A 12,610-nucleotide genomic window follows, 5' to 3' on the forward strand; every position below is an offset into this window, starting at 1 on the left:
TTGGAGCTCAGAAATCTCTGTTTTTTCTAGAAAATTTCCCAGCTAATCTCAAAATTTCAGAATTTTTGGGTCTAAATTTACTATCCCTTTTTTCTACCTTCAATGGGCCTATTACACAGAGTTAATGCAAAGTTCTACTTTTCATTTCTTCTTAAGTATTGAAATTGACAGAATGATATTGTGAATATACGTTTTGTAAAATTTGCTTCCTTGGAAAACAATAAAAATAAAATAAATTGTATTGCTTTAATCTTTACAAATCCAAAACATGTTATCATATAATTACAGTATTTTATCATAAAATCCAGTGGATGTTGTGCAGAGCAGCCTTTGCTCCTTGCTGCTGAAGGAAGATGAGCTCACGCTGGTCTCAGATGTTGAAGGCTGACAATGAGAGCGTATCGATGTTCGCCACATGAGAACGAGCGGCCATATTGAAAGACAAATCAACGAGCATCCAGGTTGCCGTGCTGAGCTTGGTTACTGGTAGACCTAACTGAAAAAACGAAGTCTGCCCGGCAGAGTATTTTTACTCATCCTGCTCGAACGCGACACCATCAATGATTAACGTGTAAGGAAAGTCGCACAAAACGTCTCTGCTTTCACGCTTATGAGACACAAACATACATGCAACATACATGCAGGTTACATACAGCACGTTTAATGCATGTGGCTGTTCTACTGCCATGCATGTGGTGCATTAATTGTTGTAGTTTTTGTGCAGAATGTGCTTCTATTAGCCATGCCTGACTTACCCTCCCACCACAGTTTGTCTTCAGAGAAAGGAAGAAATCAGGTAAAACAGATAAATCAGTGTGAGAAAAGAGCAGAGAGCAACAGAAGCATGAGGTTTGTTTTATGAGTTAGTTGCAAAATTAAAAACGCGAGTGAATTATACAATTTGGTACCAAAAAATATACGTCACACTTTTTGCAAAACAGGCAGTACTGTGATTTATACAATCCCAAATGTATCTTGTTTAGAGATAGAAAAATGTTTGACATTTTGGTTTTAGCTGTTTAAAAGACACTTATCGATCCTTTGCAGTGACGTCACGTTCTCCAGAACGTTCTCCTTCTCCGCCATGATGGACATCAAAACAACCAGTTTAAAGCTAGTCTAAACACAGACGCCTGCAACTTAACATTGCTTCTCTTTAGTTGATTTAGAAATGGTCATAGGATGCTGCACAGTTGGCTGCACAAACAGAGAAGGATGCAAAACAACCGTATTTTATTGTGTAACTTTTAATGAGGAAAGATGCGGCAGTGATGGATGGCAGCCAATTATAATAACTGTCGGTGTAATCCTGGATTTGCAGCAAACACTTTTTACAAGGTAAGAAGGTTAATGTTCATATGCAGGGTTTCCCACAGTGTATTATTTTTCCATTCGCAAGATTTATGATTTTCCCCTTTTCTCTCAAAAACTGGATGACAGTTTGGTGTTTTGGTCTCAACTAGCACTTTTTTATCATTTGTTTTATTTGTTTTCCTGATGTTTTGTTTATCTATTTGGAATATTTAAAATGTCTTCCAGTTCCGGTGTTAAATTTTCATTCAAATTTATTGGTATGTATTTATATAATGTGTTCTTGCATTATTATGCTATTATCATTATATGAGTTTAAAATAGCCTCAAAACAGCCAAACTATCGTTTATCGCAATAACTTCTGGGAAAATGTATCATGACAGGACGATGTCTCGCGTTAATGCCGTAAAAGTTAAATAACATACGACATGACGGTTCAGACAGCAGAAACTAAAGATGAGGTTGTTAAAACTCATTTTTTGTTGTCAACAAAGATGTTTGTTCCTCTAAAAATGAAAGAAACTTGAACTACTTCCTGTATTGTTTCCTAATAAACAAATATCCTTCTGCTCACTAACTGACCTGTTGGATTTAGAATATTTTGCGCGCCCCTGAGTGACACTCACATATATGAGCTTCTCTCTGTATCTGATGAGCAAGTTGCGGAGAATCCCGGCCTCGTTCAGGTCTCCCAGCCGGATCATGTCCTCCACTCCGTGGATGGAGGTGGGGTGCATCGGCTTGATGTTGGTGGCGTTCTGCGGCGAGATCCAGTGTTCCTGAAGATGAAGGAATATTTGAGTTACAGGTCAAAACTAATCATTTTAACAAGCTGGGGCATGGGACTCTTAGCTCCTTTTCTCTGGTCATTGCTGATGTCTTTCCAGCTTGGCATTGCGCTGAGCAAAAACGTCCAAAACAATAAAAAAAAAAAAAAACATGATAATAATATGGATCACGTAAAAATTTAGAAAGGAAATAAAAGACACTAAAAAATTTTCCATTTTTCACTTAATTTAGTGTCAAGAAAATTAAGTATTTTTTTATCAGGTTTTATCTTTTTAAAGTGTACACACTAAATCTACTTTTATAAAATAAGCCATTTTTAGTTAAAAAACAGAAATAAAACCAAATGTGGAATTGTTTAAGATCCATAAAATTAATTTGAGCACAAATACAACTAATTCATAGGACCACAATGCTTGGGTTCAAAATCAAAACTATTAAAATTACAGCAGCACTGCTTAATTTACAATCATATAATAACCAGAGAATGTCCTCAGTTTTACGTCATTTGTTTTTGACCATTTATTTGTAACAGATCTGTTGGGAAAATGAGTGAAATTAGCCAGAAAAATTTATTAAAACCTGAAAAATAAGAAATTAAAAAAGGTCAAAAACTTCAAGAGTTAAAATCTGCAGGTTTTTGAAATAGTGAATTGCTATAATACAAGAGGTATTACATCAATACTTTTTGTGAATTTTTTTGTGACTATTTTCTCAAACATTTGTGAATGGCTAATTATTTGGATTATTACAATTTATTCCTCACCAAATAGTGTACCGTTGTGATGTTTTTCTGTATTGTTAAAACTAACACCAATTATCCATAAACATATGTTGGAAAAACAAACAGGCCTTCGGTGGAAAATAGATCAAATTTTATTTTGAGAAAGCAAAAAAGAATGTTTTTGAATTTGACTTTTAGTCCAATCTGTCTTCGTCTTTTCTTAGTAAATAAATATAAAGTTGAAAGAGTGATGTTTCTCTTCACTACGACTGCATAGGTAAAAATGTTCTGTCTCAAAGTAATGAGAACAACTTGAACAACACGTTAAAGTTCGTCTCTGGCTGCAGTGAGTTTCACACGTTTCTGGACTCACGTTTCCTTCATCATCCAACACCTGGATTTGTCCGGAGTCGCAGAGTTTGACCACAGCGCCGATGGGAACTTCAAACTCTCGACCGGTCTTCAGGTCCAACCAGACATAGTCGCCCTGCACAGGGAGCAAAACAAAATGTCAAAGTTATTTCAAACTACCCGGAGTCAGTATGTCGACTCCAACTAAAAGTTTCTTAAAATAAAAAATTATTTACTTCATTAAAGGTATGCAGTATTTCATCACTACGTTCTAATACCAATTAGCAGCATAAACAAATATAATTTCATTAGAAGGGTCAGGAGTCTGGCTCTTTATAACTCTGACTAGATCATAAAAAAGAACAACTGATGTTTTTAAATATGGGTATAACACCAACAACATGCAGGGTTTGGATTTGTTGTTTTGCATAATTTTCCACAAATATCAACAATCTATGAAAGACAATGTATCCATCTTCTTTTTGCAAACGTCTTTCTGTTGGTTTTCATTATATTGTACAACCTTAGAATAGAAAAAAACGGTGTCTCTTTAAAAATTACAACAAATTCATAAAAAAAAAAAAAAGATGTTGTTATTTTCGAAAGGCATGTAACATGTGTGGCTCTGAACGGAGGTAAAAATGTCTCTTTGCTCTGCAAAGTTGCAGACAACCAGTTAAAAAAAACACAAAAGTACCTTGTAATTTTGGTTCTTTTTATTGTGCAAAAACGTTGTACACTTGAAATAAGACAAAGCTAAGTAACTATTCAGCAAAATATATGAGCTTGTTTTAAATCAATAATTCATTAACATTGATTAAAAACATAATTATTATTAGTACCACTAGCAGATTATTTAACTTATAACGTGGAAAAAATATCATGAATGAAAAAAACTGCCAGTGGAACAAGTTATTTTTTTTAATAAATAATGAATTATTGACTTTAAACAATCTCAAATCTTCCTGAATAGTTACTTTCAAGTTAGTTTTGTCTTAAATATTTGCACTAGAAACTAAACCAAAAAGATCTGGTAAGATTTTGTGTTTTTGCAGTGTAGGAGCTAGACGTTTTGGGAACCCATCATGTTATTAAAGGAAAATAAAACCCCATTGATGATTCAGTGTAATGAGCTCTGGATGTGGAGCAAAAGTTTTCACTACAATCCTTGTCTACAATCAAACTCTGTTTTCTTTTTCCAAAAACATTCCCTGAAATAATTTATTAGTTGCTGTGTGTTACTGGTTCTTAATAAACTTCCTAAATCTGCATTTTGGTGCAGGAAGAATACAAAGCAAACTGTAAGGGCAACATTCCCACAGCTCAACAAGTCAACTCTTTACTTTGTTTCTCCTCCTAAAGCAGAGTCTCAAACTCCAAACTTTTATTTATCAGGTTTATAAATAACAGAACCAGTAAATGAGGAGATGCTGAAAACTTAAAACAAAGTTCCCAGGTATATAATTATGGTTAAGGGAAAGAAAACCAGATGTAAGTATTTTAAAAAAGCAACACGAGATCAGCGTCTTTTTTGACCTCATGTTTACACATAAAAATATCCCGACACAGATAAAAACAAAAGCATCTAGTTTGATGAAAAATAAATTAACACAATCAGATTGTGAGAAACAAATTCAACATATAAAATACAAAAGCTTAAACTCAAAGGACTCTGCGTTTTTTAACACATTTATTCAGGATCAGGCTTTGGTCCAAACAGGTAGTACTATTCCTGAAAAGATGAGAAATTATCTTAATGTCCTAAACACACACACACACACAGGCTTGAAGCGTACCGGCAGCAGAGTACTGGGTTTTGTCACAGTGTTGACATTTCGCAGCAGCACCCATTTTGCCTGATCCTTCTCATAAAGCTCCACATAATCCCGACGCTTGTACATCTTCACGTGCAAAAAAAAAAAATAATAATAATTTCCAGAATAAATTGTCTTCTCCTCCAGACAGAAGCTGAATTCACTCCGACTCTTCCTCACAACATCTAAAATATAAAATTATTTGTGGCGCATCAGCTCATCATCACGTTTACGCAATAAAAGATCCAAGCCGCACGTTAAAAACGATAAAGACAATTTAAGTAACAAAACATTTTTAAAAATTGTTCCAGTAGGAGATGTTTTAAAATGTAAATAGGTCACAAAAATCTTTGGATCTTCTTGTTTCTTTTAGAAAGATTCTGGTTAAAGTAAAAAAAAGTTTTTAGAAGTTAAGTTTGTTTTAGTCCTGCTGCTCACATCCTTCCTCCCGTTCAACATACCAACTCTTTGCTGACCTCGCCTCCACACCGAGTCCCCTGTTGCCCATGGCAACAAGATGTCACTTCCTCCTCCGGTGTTTGATTACTCTGCAGCTGAATTCTCTAAAAACTGGACATCAACACCGATATTTAATGTTTGTATAACTTCGTCTTCTCCTGGAGGAAGTAACTTATCTCTTAACAACAGGAGGGATTCCAGCCTGAAACAGATTGAAGGGATAAATTAAGATGTTTCTGATGTGAGCTGTGACTCTGGATAAGTGTGTTATTGTGTCGGGGTGTGGAGCTGGAGTGTAAGTGTTGGAGTTTGTGTTGCATCCATGTCGCTTTAATTAAGTAAAAACTCTGTCTGGCAAACTGAGCTGCCTGAACATTACACCAGCATGCACCTGTTACACCATAATACATGCAAACACACACATACACACACACACACCCACACACACACAGAGCATGAGACAGAGTTAGCTCCTGGTAGCAAGGCTAATGGCAAACTATCAGAAGCCACATGTTAAATTATTCAACATTCAGGAGCTGTCAGGCGTCTCTGAGAGCTGCTTTATATTTCTGTTTATGTCAGACTTTCTTCTATGATTCACATATTTAACAGGTCTGAATATTTATCATCACAACCGATACTTTTATACTTCTACTATCTTTCTCTGAACGTAGGAATGGTTCAGGTGTCAACTGAAAGCTTTTAGACATCTAACAGTTTTTAAACTGAATGACAACAAATAACCTACCTTTATTACATGAGCTCATGTAATAAAAATAAGGCATTAGTTTGTTTTTAGTCACCAAAAATGACTAAAAATACTTTTGTTCATACTTACAGATCTGGACATTTTTAAAGTAGCAAAGTAGACACCAATGAGGTGACCCTGCAGGAGCAAACATTACTGTGAAATCCAGAGCTTAGGTTAAGAGACCCGTGTGCTGTCATCATTTTAAAGCTAAAGTTAACATAAACAGATTCTTACAAACCATTAAAATTCATAAGAGCACAAACATGTCTGATAAATAAAACACTGTTTTCACTAGGGAATATTTATAAATGTCTCTCTGTAGAACGACAGACATCAAATAGTCAAAAAGATATAATCCTGATTTGCAAGAAGCAAATAAAAAATTGGCATTATTAAAAGCGTAAATATACAATGTGAAATCTGTTATATTTTCTGACAAAATAAAGTCAGATATTTGTGACTAAAAGTCACAGAAGTCCTCTAATATTGAGGTGGTAAAATTACCATGTTAGTGGTAGATTAGGGACCTTTTACAACTCAATATTAAAAGATTTCTGCCGTTTTTTGTCACAATGTCTGACTTTATAATCTTAGTAAACTTCTGAGATTTTTCTGATAAGTTTTTCTTTTACAAATTTCTGACTTTGTAATGTTCAGGGCTATGAGTTTTAATACTGTAAATTTATGATTTAAATCAGTGGTCCACAAACTACGGCCCGCGGGCCAGATGCGGCCCGCCTCCACATTTGGTCAGGCCCCCTGAACAATACCAGAGTATTTTCATATATGTGCATTTTTATTTGATAAGTTGGACTTTTGCAATAAAATGTTCCTTAGTAATGAACTTTATTTATTATTAACTATTAGTTAGTAACTATTTTATACATGCATATAATTGACCCTAACCCTTTTTTTTATGTGGAGAACCCAGTGTTATTTGGTTATTATTTATTTCATAAATAGTGTTATTTCCTGACTTTTGTTCTCTGAAGAATCCAGAAAAGGTTATTTGATTGTGCTTTCTGAAAAACAATACATTTTTATGTTTAGCAGTCTTACAATCGTCCCACTTTTTCTGTTACAAACTGACCCCGGCCCCCCATCAGAGAAGGGACAAGTTATGTGGCCCTCACAGGAGAAAGTTTGGGGACCCCTGATTTAAATCATAAAAAATTCGAAAGCATCCATCACAGATTATGCAAGGTTTTTTTCTTTCTTGTTAATATCTGAAATTGTTCTCTAAATTTCAGTTTCTTTGGCGCAAAGACAAAGCTTTGTAGATTTATAACTGCTACAGCAGCCTCTAGTGGACAAGAGGCTAAACTGCAGCTCTGCGCCTCCACGCACATTTAACACACAAAATACACCTATAAAAACACACCAAACAAATTCAAAATATTTTGCTAGATTTTCAAACACTTTAGGCTTAAAATAAATACATTAAGTAATTTTTTAAATGTTAGGTGACTTTGATGGTGCACCCCACACAAATGTGCATTAGCAGAGGCCTGAACGTGGCCAAACAGCTAACACTCCAAGTTAGCAACATTTCATGATCTTTCAGTTAATCTACACCTTACAAATAAACTAATTAAAACGCAAAACCACATATTAAAGTAACACCTTGAAAGCAATAAATATTTAAGCATAACTAATGGGCGCGTTTAATAAAAAACGTGAAACGAACCGTCCATGAACGTCATGACTTTAGCAGCAAAAGAAGCTTCAGTTTACTTTTCAGTTGTTACCTTTTGTAAAGTCAACGACAATTTGTAATAGAAAAAAGGATACGTCACGTATTAAATAAAGGTAAACTCACTAATGTGCCATTTTCTCCTCAAGAGGTCCGGCTGTTGGGACCGTTGGCGAGTCCACGAGCAGGAAAGCTACCTTTCATCACGCGCATGCGCAGACGTTGTGACGGTACATAACTTCATTTAGCTTTTAGCTAACTGTATGCAAAATATGAAAATACATTAAACTATATTTAAAGCATTTTGAATGACATATATATTGTTTTGTCTATAAAAATATATTTTATGGTATTTTAAATGAAAAGTAAAACAACAAATTAGCCGATGCAGGAAGGGGATGAGCAGACTCTATTTTTTAAGGAAGCTGAGATCCTTCAATGTGTGCAGCAAGATGTTGGAGACCTTCTATCACAGTGTTGTTGCCGGCGCCATCTTCTTTGCTGCTGTGTGTTGGGGAAGCAGCATCAGAGCCAGTGACTCTAATAGACTAGACAAAATCATCAGGAAAGCTGGCTCTGTACTGGGACTAAGGCTGGAGTCCCTGGAAACTGTGGTGGAGAGGAGGACACTGAAGAAGGTTCTGTCTATTATGGACAATAATCAGCAGCCTCTCCACCACATAGTGGACAGACAGCGGAGCACCTTCTCACATAGGCTGCTCCAGCTCCGCTGTCGTAGGGACAGATACAGGAAATCCTTCCTGCCACATGCCATCTCACTGTACAATAAAAGCTAAATCATTGTTCTGCACTAATCAGTCTGATTTTGCACAACTGCACGGTGGCACACTTGCTGTACATATATTTACATATACATACTGTATCTGCATTTTTGAATCCTTGCAAGGACTGCTCTAAGCTGCTTTTTATATTGACAGCATTTTATATTTTATTCTTATTTTATCTTGTCTACAATTGCTACTCAGTGGTTGTTGTGTGTCTTGTCTCTATGCTGCTGTAACTGCAAAATAATTTCCCTGCTGGGATGAATAAAGTAATTCTATTCTATTCTAATTTAGCTTCAAAAGTGGAACGAAGGTTCACATGCAAATTTATTTTTAAAATAGGTTTTCTTTTTTGTTGTTGAAAACAATGTAAATGTGGCAGACTTTTTTCATTTTTTTAGATATGATTATAAACTCTCTGGACGATGTAAAAACGATTAAAACTTCTAGTCTCCAACCACATTATTTCTTTCCCTCCTAAAAACAAAAGTAGGTTGACAACCATGGTAATTTTCAATTTCTCATATCTGCTCACACTGAAAAGCCTGCTCTTACATTAGCCTGCTCTTATGGTAATTTTCATCTCAGTAGGAATACATCCAGCGTTTTATCAATTGAATTTTTCAATTGTGTCACCATGAAGTGATGCATCTTCCTCTACAAGTACAGTGAGACCATTAATGAGCAAAATAGCAAATGCAGATGAGGGGATAAACCTTATTTGCATTTAGATGGATCACATAAAACCAAAGTTCACAGGCTGAGCTATAGTGACAAGATAACTGCTCTGATTATTCTCCTGAAATGAACTCAGTGATGAAAACACAGACAGGGAGGCTTTTGTTTCTGCTTCAGTGAATAAGCAATAATAATGTGTTTTATTTTTACCTCAACAGGGAACAGAGCAGCTTGTTTACACCATACAGTTAGCTTTTATCTATCTTTTTGAGAACAATCTCTGCCTTTTGAGAGATAAATGGTAAAATTTGTTCACCAGTTCACCTTCCTAATCCCTCTTCCAATTGTGCTTCTTGATGCTAATTTTAAAGGATTTTGCAAGTTAACATGTCTAAATTCGATAATATCAGCATATTTAAAAGTGCATAGAGGTGTCATATTGTAAGTTAACACCTGTAATTTTATCTAAGTGTCAAATGCCTAAAGAAAGTCTTGTGTAGTTCAGCAGCAAGTCTATAAAGCCTCAAGGAAGACGCTTTCTGCAGGCTAGTCTGCCCTCTGGTGGTAATTATCTAATAAAAAAAACTTGTTATTCAAGTAAAATAAATTTAAAAAACACAAGTATACATTAATATGTAAATATTGGATATATTTATTATCCTAAATGCTATTATACTCTTTTCTCTTATGCATTCATGCCTGTCCTTTCAGAGAAATAAACATACTCCCATTTTGGTTATCCCAAATAAATATTTCCCTTTTTTGCTAAGAGCAATGAATTTATATAAGATTGTATTCTAGCATTAAGAGCTGTATTTTCTTTATTTATAAAGCTCTCAATAAGGTATGACCAGCTGCTTTGTTATTAATGATGTATTTAAGAACAATTAATACCGATTCTTGAGTAGTGTGACGGCTAGCCAAATAGAAAATATAATAAAAATCTGTCATTGCAGTATTATGTGTTTTCCAGCCACATACTGTCATTTTATAGCACAATCAATCAGGTTAGCTCTGTTAACCACAGGTTTTTTTTTAAATCAATAAATATTGAGTATGACTTATAAGAAATTTTAGTTTGCAATTTCTTTATAAATAAAGGAAGTCCTCACAACATGACTTCTATATATAAACCCTTTAACAGCGTTTTTACCAACATTTCACTGAAAAGTCCCTTGTATAATGAGTTCAGCAGGTGGTTGCTAATTGCTGCTGGCTAGTCTGAAGGAGCTGAATGGAGGAGGAGCTGCGTCTTGAAGGCGGGGCTAAGATCCACCGAGGCATTTTGTCCAGCTGATTGGTTGCCATGGAGACTAAAGGATTTCTCAAACAAGCATGAAAGAATTAAAGCAACACTCCAGGTGTATTTTTGATGAGGGAAAAACTTTATAACATGATGTAACGCGAGAAAAAAGTCAATAATATCGTTCATTATGAGAGCGACCACATCTTACTTAGCAGCTAAACGTAAAGATATTTGCAGGTGGAGCCTGATTTTTAAAGATCCCAAATCAAGAGTGGACCTTACCTGGATGAGCGTGTTGTATCTGTAGCTGAGGCGGCGTACGTTTGGATCCCAGCCCTCCAGAGGCCAGTCAGATCCAATCTGATTCATTCTCACCTCACTGTTTCCACCATCAGAAGTGGAAAGTCATGATGATTACTTTTCACTTAAAAGTTGGTCCCAAGTTTAAATATCCAAGTTTTTCCCGAAAAGTTTTCAGCATCCAAGACCTTCAGCACCGTCAGAGTGATAAAAATAAAACTTTATAAAACACACATTTCCTCCTACAGTTGCATTGCAGCTGTGCAGTTTGGATCAATTTGTGTGTAAAGTAACTGTGTCAGTTTGTTTGTTTTATTAGGCCGCCCTCTCGTCTCCCCCGCTGCAGGGGGAAATGCTGTCAGCCCTCATTAGTGGACCAGAACAGCGGACAAGTTCAACAAGGCAGCACAGAGACGCCGACAGCACAGGACTTTACACGCACACAAGCAAGCATTCAGCATTCATCCCCCTCAAAAGGAGCATGATTTATGGATTTCCACAAAAATTAAATGATGAAAAGTCCAAATGAATTCAACCCACTTCACTCTGCGATCGCTAAATAAAATCTACAGCAACCAGCTGCTAATGTTCATATGAAACTCATCTTGATAAAATGAGAAACTTTCTTGTTTTAACAAGGTATGTAATCTGTCTTGTTAAAACAAAAAAGTGTCTTATTCTAACACGTTTTGGATCTCATAATGTAAAGGTTTGTCATAGCAAGATATAAAACTTGTCTCACTGAAATGAGAAACTAATGAGGAACTTGGAAACCTACAAAGATATAAAACTCGTCTGTTATAACAAGAAAGATTCTCGTTTCAACAGCGTTTATATTTTGCTATAACATGAACGTTCCTCATAATCAGATATAAACCTTGAGTTGGTAAAATGACAAGCTAATGAGAAACTTTCTTGTTTTAACAAGATATAAAACTCGTTTTCTTATAAGGAAAAAGTTTGTCATTTTCAGAAGTTTGTATCTCGTTATAACGAGATGCTGAGCCTGAATTCACTTCCTATCTCTGGCAGTTTAATGCTTTCAAACAAAGGAGTTAAAAATAAAAGCAAGAGACACTTTCCAGATTTTTAATTATTAAAAAAATTTAAATATAACATTATATTTTTCTATCACATAAAATTCCCACAAAATGCAATAAAAGTATTTATTATAATGTGACAACAAGGATACTTCCGACTCTCGCAATATAATAGATTTGATGTAAACGTTTATGGATTTAATGTTTTAAGTTTCTGCAGGTTTATTCAGGTGTTGTTGGGGTGTGTTTACCTGCTGTAAAATAACCATGGTTCTGGTTTCTGTCCTTTGGACTGGACATCAGACGACCCTTAAAAGGAGAATAACAGAAAATATGTTTATATATATTTACTGTTTTCCACACATGTTGATTTAAAAAAAAAAAAAAAAGCTTGGCCTGATTTTTGTACATCATGCATGTGTTTGTGTGCAGGAATTAGCCGTAGCCGGTGTAAATTATTCATCCTCTGTTCATGATCCATGAGGTTTGAACGTTTGACTTTTCGACGCGTGGCAGCTGTGACGTCTCAGCCTCGTCAGCCTTTGTGTTTTAGCGGCTGTTTTTGAAGGCAAAGCAGCTTCAGTTACAGCTGACAAAACTTCAACACATCCATCCGCATCACATTTCAGCCCTGATGCTCCGAAGAGCGTCGCTGCTTTTCACGGCGTAAG

At 35.5% G+C, this 12,610-nt stretch overlaps 1 protein-coding gene across 2 annotated transcripts in view; it reads right to left on the reverse strand.

The window, feature by feature from the left end:
- The window catches only part of myo7aa (myosin VIIAa), a 60,367-nt gene extending 48,044 nt beyond the window's left edge, over positions 1–12,323 (reverse strand). The window contains exons 1-3 of one of the 2 annotated variants that reach the window (XM_028045571.1): positions 12,191–12,323; positions 3,196–3,309; positions 1,939–2,091 (exon numbers count right to left, since the gene is read on the reverse strand). In XM_028045571.1, coding sequence (XP_027901372.1) covers positions 1,939–2,091; positions 3,196–3,309; positions 12,191–12,208 — 285 coding nt within the window. In that variant the 5' untranslated portion in view covers positions 12,209–12,323. Of the gene's footprint in view, positions 1–1,938; positions 2,092–3,195; positions 3,310–7,884; positions 7,989–12,190 lie in introns of those variants that run through there. The other variant, XM_028045572.1, reaches the window with a different exon arrangement.
- Positions 12,324–12,610: the final 287 nt, after the last annotated feature.

Source organism: Xiphophorus couchianus, chromosome 18 (genome assembly GCF_001444195.1).
Source record: "Xiphophorus couchianus chromosome 18, X_couchianus-1.0, whole genome shotgun sequence".
NCBI lineage: Eukaryota > Metazoa > Chordata > Actinopteri > Cyprinodontiformes > Poeciliidae > Xiphophorus > Xiphophorus couchianus.